The 15,724-nt window shown below is 39.0% G+C and overlaps 1 protein-coding gene across 3 annotated transcripts; it reads left to right on the top strand.

The window, feature by feature from the left end:
• The first annotated feature begins 520 nt into the window (after window positions 1-520).
• Window positions 521-15,296, top strand: LOC141912928 (uncharacterized). 3 transcript variants are annotated; one of them, XM_074804360.1, is made up of 14 exons: window positions 521-779; window positions 3,138-3,253; window positions 3,666-3,820; window positions 6,494-6,867; window positions 7,301-7,385; window positions 7,472-7,789; window positions 8,354-8,465; window positions 9,447-9,632; window positions 9,735-9,804; window positions 10,001-10,425; window positions 10,974-11,231; window positions 11,667-11,767; window positions 12,772-12,995; window positions 13,225-15,296. In XM_074804360.1, exons 1-14 carry the CDS (start codon window positions 757-759, stop codon window positions 14,666-14,668), a joined length of 3,891 nt encoding a protein of 1,296 aa, XP_074660461.1. In that variant the 5' UTR covers window positions 521-756; the 3' UTR covers window positions 14,669-15,296. The 3 variants fall into 3 exon arrangements, with proteins under 3 accessions (XP_074660461.1, XP_074660459.1, XP_074660462.1); XM_074804358.1 differs by having other exon boundaries at window positions 9,720-9,804; XM_074804361.1 differs by lacking the exon at window positions 521-779 and adding an exon at window positions 813-896 and having other exon boundaries at window positions 9,720-9,804.
• The last annotated feature ends 428 nt before the right edge of the window (window positions 15,297-15,724 follow it).

Below are 15,724 nucleotides of genomic sequence, written 5' to 3'. Positions count from 1 at the left end.
TCAATACACGCTGTCCAACTGGATTGCGACCGTGGCAATAGGCCAAACTTGGGTTGACAATATACAAATACTTGATGTAAGATTAAACCATTTGAAATTTTTTTTCATCACTCGCCCGGGAGACCGTCCGCCCAACGGTTTTTTTTTTGTCTACCGACCGATTTTTGCGCTCGAGTGCACTTTCATTTCCAATGGAAATTTAGAAATGTTAATCTCAACAACCCACGGCAGTGCAAGGCCTACGTGGGAACCCGCGATTTCAATAAATCAGTGCCCCTGTTAATTAGTAGAAAAATATAAATTTTAATTTACCTGAATTAATTTGCTACCACAGTGACTGGAGAAATTATGTGAAATGTTTATATGATTTGTTTTCCTCTAGTCCAGCAATAATGCTTAATTGATGAAACAATAAGGAAAATGCAAAGTTTGTTAAACAAACTATTGGACTGGCGTGGCCCTTGTAAACGTATAGAGGAAAGCGTGACGTCATCGCTTCGTTTCATCAGTGCGCGCCATGTTGTAGCTCTAACGCTGTGCGGCTAGAATATTGCCAGGAATTTCAACGTAAAATTCGGGCGGATACCGGACCGTTTACCTACCACATTTGTACTCAAATGATAGCTATAGATACCAAGAGCATTTTAGTTATAAACTTGGGGTCGATGTGAACACACATCTTCGTTAAAAGTCCCTCGAAAAGAGTGTGTGTTTACTAAAACTCCCACACCCTGTTCGGGGTTAGTGCACAAAGATATGGAGACAGCGGACAAACAAAGGTCGAGTATTTAATATCGGCAGAAACAACTTCCATCTTTCTAACAAATTGTTTCATTCCACCAACAATATCGCCGTCGTAAGGATTATAAATTAATATGATGATTTGCAGCTTGAAGGTAACCGAAAGGGTATATTTCGTAAGGAAGATTCAAATTCGCGATTTAAAAAGAGTTGGAGTAGCGTTGGCATAAATTATGCAAATTAGCCCTAGCTCCTGTGTGGCAGTGCTTTATGTGTAGTTTTTATTCGTTCCCAGATCAATTTGGTGTTTATTTTTTTCCATTCTGTCCTTGTTAATAATGCATGCATGCGAGTGTGAATATTAGTGAAGCGGGATCTTATTTATTTTTGGCGTATTTATTTCTACACATCTATGAGCTTCATACGACTTAGCGGAGCACGACGTGAACGTCGACTTCAGACCAGTCCATTCTGTAGATTGGGGTGTTAGCTTTATACACATTATAATAATGGGTCTGGTGGGTGGTAGGCTGCAATGCTATTAATCAAACGATATACTTACTGCACGATTATAACCAGATTGCACAATCGATTCAGCGAAATATGCTGATACATGTGCACATGTATTATTAAAAATGAATACAACAAAAGAGCCTGACTATTATATTTCACGTGAAGAATAAAGCATGATCCAAGAACTGCTTCGAGCATAAATGAATTAAATGTGAATTTCCTTCTGACAGTGCCTTGGCCAACGCATCAGGCACAGAAATTGTTAATGAGTGCTTTTAACGTCATTTAACTTATATACCCCTAGAAAAAATGTAATTTCTACAATATATGATTTAATTGCTTCCTCATAAAGCATTCTAATATATTTGGCCTAAACCGGTTAGTATGTTGGACAATGTTTCGTATTTTTTTAATGGAGTCATTTTCCTAATTTCCAATTAATTCGTAAAAATATATTTTGATAAACGTTTATTTGATTTGAAATTCTTCCCTGTAAATAATGACAATGATAGCTGATATTGTTCGTGGTGAAAATAAGACTCGATACTGCGACTACATTCGGTGCTGCCACCTACTGCTACGTTCTTGACTTAACAATTTAACACGTCTGACGCGTCTGCCATCTATAGGATTTGAGAGGCAATATTTGATGGAATGAATATTTAGTAGATGGAAGATGCTTGCCTGCTACAAATGTTGTTATAATATCAATAGTAAAAAATGGTGCCAATTGTCCCTATGAAAAGATTTCTTAAGCAAAACCCAAAAATCCCTCCACAGTAATCCATATCACAAGCATTCAAAAGAACCCAACAAATATTAATCAAATGAAATGGCCTTAGGGTTCATTTCAAAATTTCGATTGTTGTGTCAAGTCTAATTCTTTCTTGCCCCCACCTCACCCTTTGATTAGACACATACCAAAGTTGGAACGATAGGCTTTCTAATGAGAGATACAAGTTCTCAAGGTATATTTTGATCACAACTTTTAAATGAAAATAGAATAGAAAAATTAAATGGCGGAAAAACTTAAATAGACTTCAATAACAAAACCAAATAAATCTACAATACAACATCATCTCTAGAGACATCTGAATTGCAATTGTTTCAAGTTCCTGTCAAATTGCTTACATTTACTGTACCTACTACTTGGTCCTCATCATTCAAATGGGACCAATCCAGGAAAGTTTCCATAAATCTACCGATAAATCTACTAATAATGTCATGCCAAAACCATGCATTCATGTGTAGACTATTTCCCTGCCCGTTTAAAGCAATGTGTAGAATTTGATGTATTTAAAAAAGATTCTCTTATCTATAGGGCCTTTGGATACCCATTGTGTACCCAGTATCAGGTAGCTTCTAAGGTGACTTAGACCATAATACCAACTAAAAAGTGCACCATATGAATGAAATATCTTTTGTCTTTTCTGTTCTTTAACTGGCAGTCTGTGGTTATGCAGTAGAATCTGCTTAGGCCTATTTGGATTATTTTGGACCAACGAAATTTATCCGGTTCATGTGAAATTGGGATTAAACAAGTTTTACTTATGTTTGGTTTTTTTTTGCTTTTACATCGTCTGGAGCCCTGTTTCCCAGGACTAACCCTCGTTCGTCAAACCTCACGACGGGATATGGCCTGTAAAGTGTTATATTCGCGAGACTCGAACCCGCACCAGCAACAGCATCATTCCTTATTCCATTGAGCTACTGAGGTCATGAAAAAATAAAATGAGAGTTTATCCCAAATAAAATCTGAAAAATTTCATGCTTATGAACATAACAAATATAGGTTATTAACTGGTTCACTGGTTTCCTGAAATAGTTGTAATTGAGTTTTTACACTGTGCACCAGTGCTGAACTATGTTTTATAAATTATCAGAGAAGCTGAAGATATTGACATGGAAGAGGGAGAATTGACAGATGAAGAAGATATGGGCACCGAAGCTGCTCCGTCTGCTGAATTGAATCAACTGACTGTAAAACATGATAAAAAAAGTGAGTGTATGTTGGGATCTGGTCTGTAACATACTCATCAGACTGGTTCTGGGTCAGTCCATCGTTATGCACAGTCAGTGGCTGTCTTAGTTTCATCAGTTTTTGTCTGTGGACCTACAGATTTTAACTTTACCTCGATATTCGATTATCTTTAACATTGTTATAGGACAAATTTCCTCTCATGGAAATGGGATTAGGATTGGGTGTATTAACTAAATGCGTACTGTTTAAACCACTTTATGGTGGGTGTATCATAGATCCTCTGTGAATATGCAGAGGAAAGGTTAAATGACCTTAAGCCTTATGACTTCAATTGATAATTTGTATACCTTTTCATATTAAGAAGAAAGAAACCGTTCAAAGGAGTAGTACAGTATTCAGAACTTACATACATTTCATTTATTTTCATCAGGCAAAAAGAGAAGAAGTCACGACGATGAAGAGGAAGCTGAAGATGGCGAAGACGGAAGCGATGATTCCGACGATGGAAGAAAACGTTCAAAACGTAAAAGGAAACGAAGAAGGAAAGATGAAACCGAAGATGAACGTCGTGAACGCAAGGAGCGAGTAAGTGTCTTGCCAGAATATTTGATTTATCTCCCAAAAAGCATCTTTTATCACAAGCTCTGTTGCCAATGTAACTACTAGTTTAAGACCGTTCTAAATGTGTTTGTTCCTGGAATGGACCGGACCAGATTGAGAATGGATCATAATCAGAAAGAGCGTCCCAAATATCTTGATGATAGATTAGTCCCTCTAATTTATTAAGAATATTTTTTGACGCCTTATAAAACGTTACCATTATGAAACCTAAACAATGTTAACCATTTAGCGTCATTTTACAAACGACAACCGTAAATCGATGTGCAAAACGTCATAGGTCTATGTGTACACATACAAGCTTTGGTAATATATTATAGACAATGATGTTGAATGGCTTCCTGTGATTATATAATGAGCTCTATTTGAACGTCGAAATGTTATATTGCATTGAATATCATTAGAAGACGTAATGTAATAATAAAGGATGTATGATTATATCAGAAGCGGCAGGCATAAATAGAAATGATAAGTAAATCGGATTATTCGGTCATAATGGCGGATGTATACACGATTTAGAAATCTGATATAAAAGCAAGACCCTGAGATGGGGATGCTGGTGGAATGACAAAGCCGGCGTGAATTTCATTGGCGGCTTCATGCGGTCAATACAAAAATGTGTAAACATATAATTTCAATATTCAAATGTTTTAGAAAATACATTCGATATTAGGGGTAAGCAGGTTTCATGAGATTAGCAATTTATAATAGCATAGCTGTCATGTATGGCTCTGCGTCCTCTGATGGCATGTGTATTAGGTGACAATTCAATTCAATTCTTTATTGATCTTTATTACATTTAAAATTTCCAAATTCAATAAAGTTTCAAATTTCAAGATAAGCAAATACAACATACAAGACTCATGCGTAATTCCATATAATATAATGTTATTCATGTTATTCCAGAATAACATAAAAAGTTATTTTAAATGACATTGTCTAATCAACCCAGACACAAGAGGATATCGAGTGACAGCCAAGCGGGACCGGGCCGGCTGGGCCACACACACGATATGCTCCAAAGTCATGATGAAGCAGACATCAGAAGAGCTCTTTCCTCAAGGATGGAGGCAATGAAGTTAGACCAACTTAGAGGCAAAAGTGAATGAAGTCGGTCACAAGTTATCAATTAGGCCTATTGACAATTTTCAATAAAAATGTAACAGGTTTCTGCCTATCTGGTTCATATATCGCACTGGAAACACATCATCGAAAGCGTCATCGAAATAATTCTTATCAGTCCATAACATATGACTTATTTCCAGGAAGCGCAACCTGGGGCATCAATATGCTGGATATATGGATCCAGCTACATACAAGGGCTACCACGTAAAAAGTATCGATGTTCCAAAATGACTAAACCGAAGATATGGTTCTTTCAAAGTCCCCTTGTTGCAGTTGCATGAACTAGTCTGTCGCACATGCTCTCCTTGCGCGCTTTGATCTATAATTTCGTTAATACTAGGTTCATCTACCTTAATGCATCAATTTGTTCAGTGAGGAATCCAGAAATAAACAACAATTTTTAACAAAGTTGTTTTTGTTTTCATCAGTGACAGTTGCACATATTGCACATATGTTCGAACTATAACAACTTTGAAAACGAATGTATACTCAATGAACATTAATTTACCGGTACTTCAATCACAAAGAAGGAATGATGGGTAACAAAATTATTGCATTGCCGGGATTCGAACATGATGTGGCATCAACTGCGTCAACGTCTTTGAAGCGATTTAGGTAATGTTGAGTGCATCTGCCAAACGGAAGATATACTGGTGGTACAAAATGGCGGCGATAGATGAAACAGAAACGGGAAATGACGGATTATATCAGTCCGATTACGTGATTTGCGAAAACAAAATGGCGGCTTTTTGAATCGCTCGTATATGAATCAGATAGCGAGAATTGACGTGTCCGGACTATTTTGAGTCTGAATCCGTGATTTATGGTTGAGTTGACGCTCAAGGTCATCCGGTAATCTTAGGCTTTTCGGGGTGCACTTTTATCAATAGATGATGATTTTTGCGTTATCTTTGTCGCTGTTTAGACCCGGTAATTACGCGGGATTAATTCATAATAAATTACGATACGGAAATTGGAAATGGTCAGGCGCTGAGTTATATTTCTGACAGAATTGAAAATTATGTTTATAAGCTGTTAGTAGTCAAATCTGAGAGGAGTTACATTTTATGAAAAATTTTTGGCTGGAAAGTAGAAAATTTATAATAATAATAATCAACAGAATTACAAGAGGGTTTCTGCGAAAGCAGCAGAAACCCTAAAAATTACATAAACCAGTCGAAGACCTGTATAATCTACCCAATCGTATCATATTTCCCCAAATTTCTTAAAACTTCGATTTCAAATTTGCAATTCCACATAAGCCTATCCCAAAAATTCTACATTTTTTTCTCAGGCGTCAAATAATTTATTGAAATTAATTTTCTTGTTGATGATAGTGGCTCGATGAAGCAACACTATCATCACAGTGGCAGTATACGTGTCAACCCCACAGGTTTAAAGTTTAAAATGGTCTTAACTTCCAAGCTCTTAATTTTTTTTTGTAAACAATAGAGATTCACTGTACTCTGTCTATGTCAACTTATGAAATGATATTCTATACTTTTTTTATTGCAGCGTAAGAAGAAACATCATCGTTCTCGACATGACCACAGCGATGACGAGGATGAAGGCGGTGAACTATCCGCCGACAACAAAAAGTCATCACCACGCCGACGCGGCGGCCACCACCATCACGCGGAAAAATCGGCATCGGATTGGAGTGAAATGGCACAAAATTGGCATTCATCATCTTCGCGCGGTAAAAGAGACCGCAGCCCTCAGGATAAATATGGTAACGATTATTACGGCAGTCCGGATCGTGAACGGGATCCTTTAGATCGGGGTTATGATGATTATGGTAGCGGTGATGATAGGTATCCTCCAGGAGATGGTGCTAGTCCTTCACATGATGATGAATTTGATGAGCCATTCAGCTCTCCTCGACAAAGGTATATAAGATTTATGATAATTATTTACGGAACATCCAAAAAATTTCAGGGTGCAGTGAAAATGTTTGGTTATGTTGCTATTGATTGATTTGATGATGAGGATGACAGTAGAATTTAATGAAAAGGCTTAGAGCCTACGACATCGATACCACTGGTTGTGTTTAGCCATGGGAATACCGAGGCAGGCAGTCATCTTAACACTAATACATTGAACAGCAGTCGTAATCTGTTAATAGCAGAAATAGAAGTAAAACTCGCAGCCATATCAACTACAGCATCTATTGTTCTAACATATAGGCCAAAATAATTATATTATTTTGAATGTTGAATACATTCCGATAAATACTGGTGGTTTTTATACTGAAGGTAAACTGACGATTGATGCTCATATCTGGAAATTTAACTCGGTAAAAATATGTTTTTTCTGATTCAGACGTGGCCGAGACTATCGAGGTGGAGATTTTGGTAATAATGATGACAGCGATAATGATATGTTTAACAACGATAGACAAACTCAGGTAATATTGAAAAGTCGGATGTGTTATGTGAGGGAGGGTCATGTGAGAGGGGATACATTGATTCAAATTGTGTATTTTTCTTGCAGAGCCAAGCATTTGGTCGAGGTCGAGGAAGAGGACGAGGTGGGCGTGGAAGTCGTAGCAATAGAGGGCGTGGCAGTCGTGGTGGACGTGGAGGAAACAACTCGCATGGACAAGCTTTCGGGAATGGTCCTGCCTTCGGTGAAGGTGGCGGTAGCCGCAGCGAACAGCTCAGCATGAAACAGATTAAAAAGTCTGAGAAATACCGGAAGTACGTGGAATCAGGTGGCAAAACATTTAACAAATCAGATCTTAATACTCAACTTCAACAAGAAAGGCCGAAACAGCCCTGTCGATTTTTCAAAGACGGACATTGTGCGAAGGTAAGGAAGGCAAAAGCAACATTTCACTTCTGTTTGCTCTGAGGCAAATTGTAAATGCTGTCAAAATTGAACTTTCCGTGATTTCTTAACCAGAAGAAACTTTAGTAAATATATATAACGACCTGCGATCTGACTTATCGAAAAAAGCAGCTTGAATTAGTCGTAAATTAGTCATTATCCTTCACTCTGTGTGTATAGTTCACATACAACCCGCGGTAGGGCTTTTTATGATGTTATCTATGACAATCAACACAAGCATGTGTGCGCGCTAGTATGCATAGCCTATGTATAATCGATAAAATAAACATCATTAGTTCACCGTATTCACAGACCTACAGTATTTCTCAGAAATGGCTGAACTGAAATTCAAACCAGTAGCATATTTGATATTTGTGAATACATCACATTTGAAAATGACTTCTACACAATATTCTATTTTGATGGCATTTGCTCTTTAAAGAGAAATCATTTAGCATTGTAGACATTATAGGGAAATATGTTACATGAAAGTTTAGCCAAGTACTGTATTTTCTTAGTATGTATGATTAAACTGTTTCATTTTAGGAGAAAGAATGTCCATTCAGTCATGAGTTTGCGCCGATAAAACGACCAGAAGTCTGTAAATTTTACATCGTCAGTCAATGTACAAAAGCGGACAACTGCATTTACATGCATGATATCCTTTTCAATGTACGATCTCATTTGTCATTTATCAATTCATCTATGAGGAATGCTCATGAAAAATCTTGTTTAACTTGGACTAAAACAAGTCAGAGATGAGAACGCTGACCCTTGAAATCCGCGGTGTTTCTCTCGAGTAACAGAGAGCCTTCACTCGCGAACGCCAAAGGCGCGAAGCAATTAAGGTGTCATTGGGGCCCTCCCCCAAGAATATTTTAGAAATTAAAAGCGTTTTTAAAAAACTTGAGCGATCTTGAAACTATGAACGACTATTATATTTTGGAAGGTAATGGCTATTTCCAATGTGGCACATCCTCATTCTATAACAATCAGCATCTCATGCATTACGGGTCGAGCCCTGAATTATTGCTGTTAAAATGCGCCGATGAATGCTCACTAAAAATCATCACACTGTATAATATCAAAAGGCGTTTGCCTGGTACACGCGCCACAACAGTAGTAGGCCTATATACATTACTGTTGCCGCGCGCGCGTGTCTGCAACTGATCGATAAAATCATCACCCCCCCCCCCCCCCTATACTTTTACATCATTTTTGGACTATTTGGAAAAATGATATTTTTCAATTCCGAAATCCGCGGATCCGCGGGGAATTATCATCTCTGACAAGTAGAAGCCCTTGGACAGAAAGATGGAATGTTGCTACAGTCACCTTCAATAGACACGCTCATTTCAACCTTGGAGTCAAACACTAATAATTCATAAGCTGACTAGAGTCCTCCTTAAGTGTACCGGGTATAAATCATCTACCCATTAAGCAGAAGGGATGGAAACTGAATATTTGCATTTTCATTGTTGCTGACTGGCAACAGGCCAATGAACTATTGCTCAATTCGAATCAATGACGAAACCAGTATTTCAAAGTACTTTAGTTTTAATGCCTTCTATCACTACACTTCAAAATAAAATGATGTTCAGAACGGTTTGTTTGTAATTTCCTTGACATTGATTTCCACGCGAGTTTCCATGTAAATATTATCAAACCGGCGCGCCGTGTTACGCGGGCGAAAAGTGTAAATTCTCACACGCAAATCCGATGAGTGATGAACAGAAAGAGATCCTCGATAATCTGCTCGGTCGTAACCATGACGACCATCACCGGCCTCCACGTAGATCACCAAAAAAATCTAGCGAATTAAAAGGTGAACATTTTTCTCGATTCTCGGGCTGGGCCCTAGTTCCGCATTAATGACTCGTGAATTAAGTTTTCCTGTATTTTCTTTGCGCAGGAACGTCATCCACAGACAAGAAGATACCCTCGCTTTTAGATTTAGATCTCGCTCCGCCACCGAAGGAGAATTTTTCCGCACCAGGGTAAGAATCACTACAAGTGATATGCCAATTTTATACCACATTATCTGCCGTATACAAATCATGGAGACAAAGGAAAAGCCAAATTCATCTCGGAAGTATTTGTTCCTGAAATTAAATCAAGGGAACTTAACTGGTATACTATACTCCAACACATTGTCACGTATAATTTGTAGCATTGATGGCTTGTTATTTTCAGTCACAGTGGTTTCTATCAAGATACATTTATGTCACCACAACGAATGCCAATGCGACCTCCGCTTTTACCGACGCCACAAATGCCACCGGGTATGATGATTGGTGGTCCCCCGCCGGGAATGTCGTTACCGCCTCCACCGCAGCCATCAGCGAATTCGGTCGTCAATGCCGTCGCTCACGCCCTGGCGAGCGCCATACAACAACAAACCAGACATCAACCACCGACTTCTTCGCAAAATCCAGAAGAGAATCAACAAGATACCCCGGTTCCATCGGATAATGAGGACATCGAGATGGAAAAACAACTCGAGTTACAGACTGATAAAACTGCCGGTGCTAGCTCCGTTACGAAAGAAGAAAATGAAAATAATAAGGAGAATAAAGAGCCAACAGAAAAAGATCAAACGAGTGATAGTCAACCTGCTGGTACGTAAATATATGCATAACTGATATTGAAAATGTGTGCAAACCCACATGATGTTTTACCCTCATCAAAGCCTCAACGCAAATTTTGATGTAGATTTTGACCACATGGCCATGTCAATATTTGTTCATTTTTTGTGCGCACAGTTGCCAAATTGCTCTAAATTACAATGCATTGTTGTGTAGCCAACCAATAATTTATTGTCACATATATGGAAACGCAGGCTCATATTTCATTTTTCCATTGGAACATGATTATTTTCTCTGTAAGAAATATTTGTCTTATTTCAAAGTATTTTAGAGAAAATTGCCTTGCTACATAATGTAAAACTGACTCACAAATTGGAATTTAGATCATTTCAATCAAATAACATTATTCTTTTAAAAAAAAGTCAACTCCTAATTAGGATTTTGTCAGTATAGAAAGTATTGTAGTTTATCGGGGTTAATTTTGACTAGTCCATCACAGATGTTCCATTCTCATTAGAACCCGCCATTTAAAGCTCATGAAAAGTTTTTTTACTCATTATCTCTGATTAATGTTGAATTAGGCGAAAGCGTAGAAGAACCAACGGAGGCAGCGCAATCAACGACGATTGATGAGAAATCTGCAGAAAATCCACAAGACGGCCGAAAAATTGCCGCATTTGAAATTCCTGATAATCTACCACCGGTGCAACGACAGTTACTGTTGCGGCTACAGCAGGTGCAGCAACCCGGTGAAGGCAGTTCAAGCCCAACTTCATCAACAACTGAAACAGTTGATGAGAAGAACAAACCAAAGAAGAGCAAAAAGGACAAAAAAGGAGGTAAATAACATATATCACTTTCTATGTGTACATACACTAAATAGGAGATAAAAACTTCTGTTTTGGGTACACTCATTATATTTTAAGGGGCCTTTGAGTCTGGGTTTTCTGGTTATTGAGGTAATAATTTCAGCAATATCCCAGAAAATTGGGTCTCATCCATTAATTAATGGACTATAGACCTAGTTGTCACTTTATTGAGCGTGGATGTGAACTATAGATAGCATTTGGAAATGCCGTAAGCAAACAGGCTATGAATATATATTATTAGCATGTACCTATGAATATGTGCAGTTTGTTTTGTAGGCGATAAAAATGGTACTAAGATAGAAACCCGAGTTCCTCGTAGCCTTGGTTTTTCTAAATCACATGATACTGAACTATATAATTGTTTTTCGGTTCTATAAAAATTATTTCATTCTTCTAATTAACAAGCTGATGAAGATGATGAAGATTGGTATTCAGATAGTAGCGATGATGAAACTTCAATGCCGAAGAAAAGTCTTTCCGATGTGCTTAAAGACATCGCTCAGAAGGTAAAAAATAATCATCCATTCAGTTGATCCGTATAGAATAGTTTGAGAGTAACTTTCTGTTAGCACTTGGTGGCACAAATTGTAAGAATATACACAGCTGATATTTTGTCATTAGGAGGGAAATAGGTGTTGGAATTAATATGCAAAGTTTCATCCATCAGCTCTAAGCCGTTAGGAAGTACTGGCCGAAAATGAGGAAAAATTTCAATTAATTTTTCCCCATTCCACTAATCGATGCTTGACATAGTTTCTTGACAATGACATCACTGGGAAATTAGCCCATCAGCATCCAAATATTATGAGACTTATCGCGACGCTTATAAGCCGGCTTCGATCATTGTCATCTGAAGCCTTTGACAGTTTTGGAAAGTCCAGAGAGACAAGAAGAGTTGCTCTAAATTGTGTATCGTAGTTTATTTCCAACTTGGAACTCCAAGCGGGCATGCTTGCTTGTAGCTAAGACAAATATTCTTCAACTACTAACTAACTCACAGTTTGAGCATGACAGAGACATAGTAAGAAAAGACAATGAATGAGGTGCGACAGACAGATGAATAACCGGCTGATTAATAATTCACAGGCAACATGTAGCAACAAACTGTACACAAAGAAAATATGAAATTTACACTATAATACAAAGTCAATGTTGCACACTGAAGGACTTTTCTATGATGTCGTCAAGAACATGAATTTAGAACATAGTATTGATTATTCTGCCATGTGCTAGTAGGTCATGGGGGAGCCTCATTACCATGTTTATTATCAAAGTTGAACATGATTGCTACGGTGTTGTGCTCCAAGATTTCCTCTTAACATACTATTGCAAATCCGTTGAGAAAGCTCAAAATTAAAATGCTGTTAGTTGATCCTACTGGACCCTCAGTCCGTTAAACGAAAGACAATTTTGTGAAAAAACCACGTTTATTATGAGGAGACCTGGGCTGTAGTTATTTTCATGCGTTCATTTCATTACTTTTACATAAGTTTCTCTTTGTATATTGTAGAGCACGGCTTCTGGTCAAGTTCAAAGCAACCCATTACTGCAGTCGTTCGGGGGACTTCCACCGATGCCTCTCCCACCACCTGGTATGCCTCTATTACCACCTCCAGGGATGCCGCCGCCACCATCTGGTTTCGATATCAATGGAATGTTATCGTTTTTACGTCATCAGTCGTCGCAGCCACCACCTGGTGTGGGGGCGCCTGCTCCTTCATCCGCACCAAATAGGTAAATACGGTATATAGGTTCCCTGGTCCCCTACTTCTGTCAATTTTTCATCTAAGAATTTAAGCAAAAACTTGAATTCTTTCAGAAGAGAAACTTTTTCTGTGTGTATTCAGATTCTCTCATTTGATGCAATCGACCAGATGTCCAATATTGTAACCTCCCCTATGGTCTTTCTCCATTCTGGGCAATGACATGAAACATTCATTAACGCTTGTTTAATCGCTTTCAGCGCTGCTGCTCCCTTTCGCGATCCAAGAAGAATAAACTCGACACCCGCAACTGATCCGCGCAATAGAGATCCACGTATGTCTGTCGCTGCTACTACCAATACTCAACAACAATCGGATCCACGTTTACAGTCGCGTCTCCCATCATCAGAGACACAACAGAACATTCCGGCGTCGCAGAATCAAAACGCTCCTCTGTCTCGTAGTACTTCGGATCCTCGGATCGGTGCCGTACAACAGCGCGACCCGAGAATGTCGACCGGCCACGTATCTCCTTCGAGCGGTGGGTTTACGCTTCCTCCATTGGTCAGTCGTCACGGTCCTCCGATCGATCCAAATGAAGAGATATACGCATTGACTCCATCGCCGATGGTTTACATGTTGAGACCGGTCATGTTGGAACCGCATCAGCGTCCGAGTCTACCCGGGGACATCGATAAAACTGACCCTCGTTGGAAAGACGATCCACGATTCTTAAGGTACAGTCACATCAACGTGAAACCGATGGCGATCAAAGCGCCACCTGTCAGCTCATTACCAAAATTAGAACTACCTCCGTTGTTGACCGAGCAACAGTCGCTTCCGAATTTACCGACGTCGTTAAAGCCGGCAGCGGCGACATTGCAGAGGAGTTTGAGTACGAATTCTAGTGATCCACGTACGCGAGTCGTACAACAGCAGCCGCTGAACAATATACCACAAAAACCATTCGATCCAAGAATGGCTCTTTCCGATTCTAAATTGGACGCCGATATTCAAAGTCCAGATCCTCTGACTCAAATGCCGAGACTGTTACTAAAGCCACCGGATAATTCGACCGGAGGAGTTTTAGGGGTAGGTTTGGGTCAGCAGACGGATACCGTTGAATGCGCTTACGAACAAAGCGAAATACCGGAAAATCTCTGCGAATCACCTCCGGCAGGATCGAACTCGTCGTCATCGGTGACTCTATCGCATCGTTACGACCCTCGATTTAAACGACGTCCATCGACGAAACAAAACAGTGGTGGCGAATTACAGACGCAAAAAGGTGCTACTATCGGCAGTGATGAACAATTAACCGGTGAATTACAATACGCGCCACCGGTTGATCAGAGCTATAAAGAACGTTTTGAGTACACATCGCCGCTGGGAGGCGTCGATAGTATTGACACAATGAACTCGTATTCCGCTTACAATCGGCCTCCAAATTCTCAACACGTGCGATCAACGCAACAATCGATATCATCCAGTCGCGGTAGTAAAGATCCGCGAGGGGCAGCGACCGGTTCGCTGGACGCTTCCAGACCTCCCTTTGTCGGTGTTCAACAATCATCCCAGCAGGCCGCGTTTCCCGAATCTGTCGCCGAGTCTCAAAATGCCGAAGCAATTACGGATCAAATGAGTTCGGCTTCGTTAAAACAAATGTTCAATACAATTGATCCGACCGCTTCACCATTTTGTTAGCATCATCGGATAATGACCTTCACTGCCTCTGGTTTTGTTAAAAACTGTGATATTGCGAGTATTTAAATGTATATATACATCTAAAACGAGCCGATGAAATCACGTTTCTGTATATCCAGTTGAAATTTTAGTACATTTGAACACCGGCATAACTTCGTGAATCCGTGCTACAGCAAAATGAATTTTACTTGACAGGATTTGAGAAATATTCAGTTGTACCGAGATTCGTAAAAAGTGAAATCATTACACCGGGATCTACGTATATGCATTATACTTTAACTTGTAAACGGGCAAGGAACTAGTTCCTAACCGTATAAATCATATGAACCATTATTCAAAATGTAGGCGATACCTGTAAGTGACTGTTTTGCCGTTATTAATGAAGATCGCTGGTGATATGATATTTATAAGGAAGAAATAATTGACTCGTTTACTGATGCTCAGAAACTAAGAGATTTATCATGCTATGAAATTGTTTTTGTGACAAATTATTGCATATATACCTAGTCTCTACTAAGACTCATCATAATCAGGCCAGTATTAGTGTCAAGGCTTGAATGGCGTTGATGTTTAACAAACATTACTTATGTATGTACATATTATTATCAAATTCATGAAATGATTATGATTAAGTAAAATGTCTTTCAGAGTATGAACTTATTGCTTGTGTTGTGTATCTGTTTTTGGAGTGTTGCTCGTTGTTGACCATCAGTAAAATAGCGTGTCATCCATTCAGAGGCAAATGATGCCACGGACCTGGGAATCGGAGATATTCTTCATTCACCTGCTGATTAACTGGAGGAGGGAGAGGGAATTTTGTTGTAACAGAAAATTCACTCTCTCATGAGGAAGTGATTGAGAAAGGTTTTAATTGAACTTATTCAGGTTTAGGAATAGCATACCGGATTACAAACTCTTTACCAGCCGCTTCTATCCAGTTTACAGATCATTCCATTCTGGCCAAGACGAACGCATCAGAAGAGAATTCCGGAATCTAACCAATCAAAATCTACCGTAGATATGTCCTGGCAAGTGAGGGTTAGGTCTATCTAGTGA

Source organism: Tubulanus polymorphus, chromosome 11 (assembly GCF_964204645.1).
Source record: "Tubulanus polymorphus chromosome 11, tnTubPoly1.2, whole genome shotgun sequence".
Lineage (NCBI taxonomy): Eukaryota > Metazoa > Nemertea > Palaeonemertea > Tubulaniformes > Tubulanidae > Tubulanus > Tubulanus polymorphus.
Note: the sequence above shows the minus strand (reverse complement) of the source record. Positions and strands in the feature narration are given on the sequence as shown.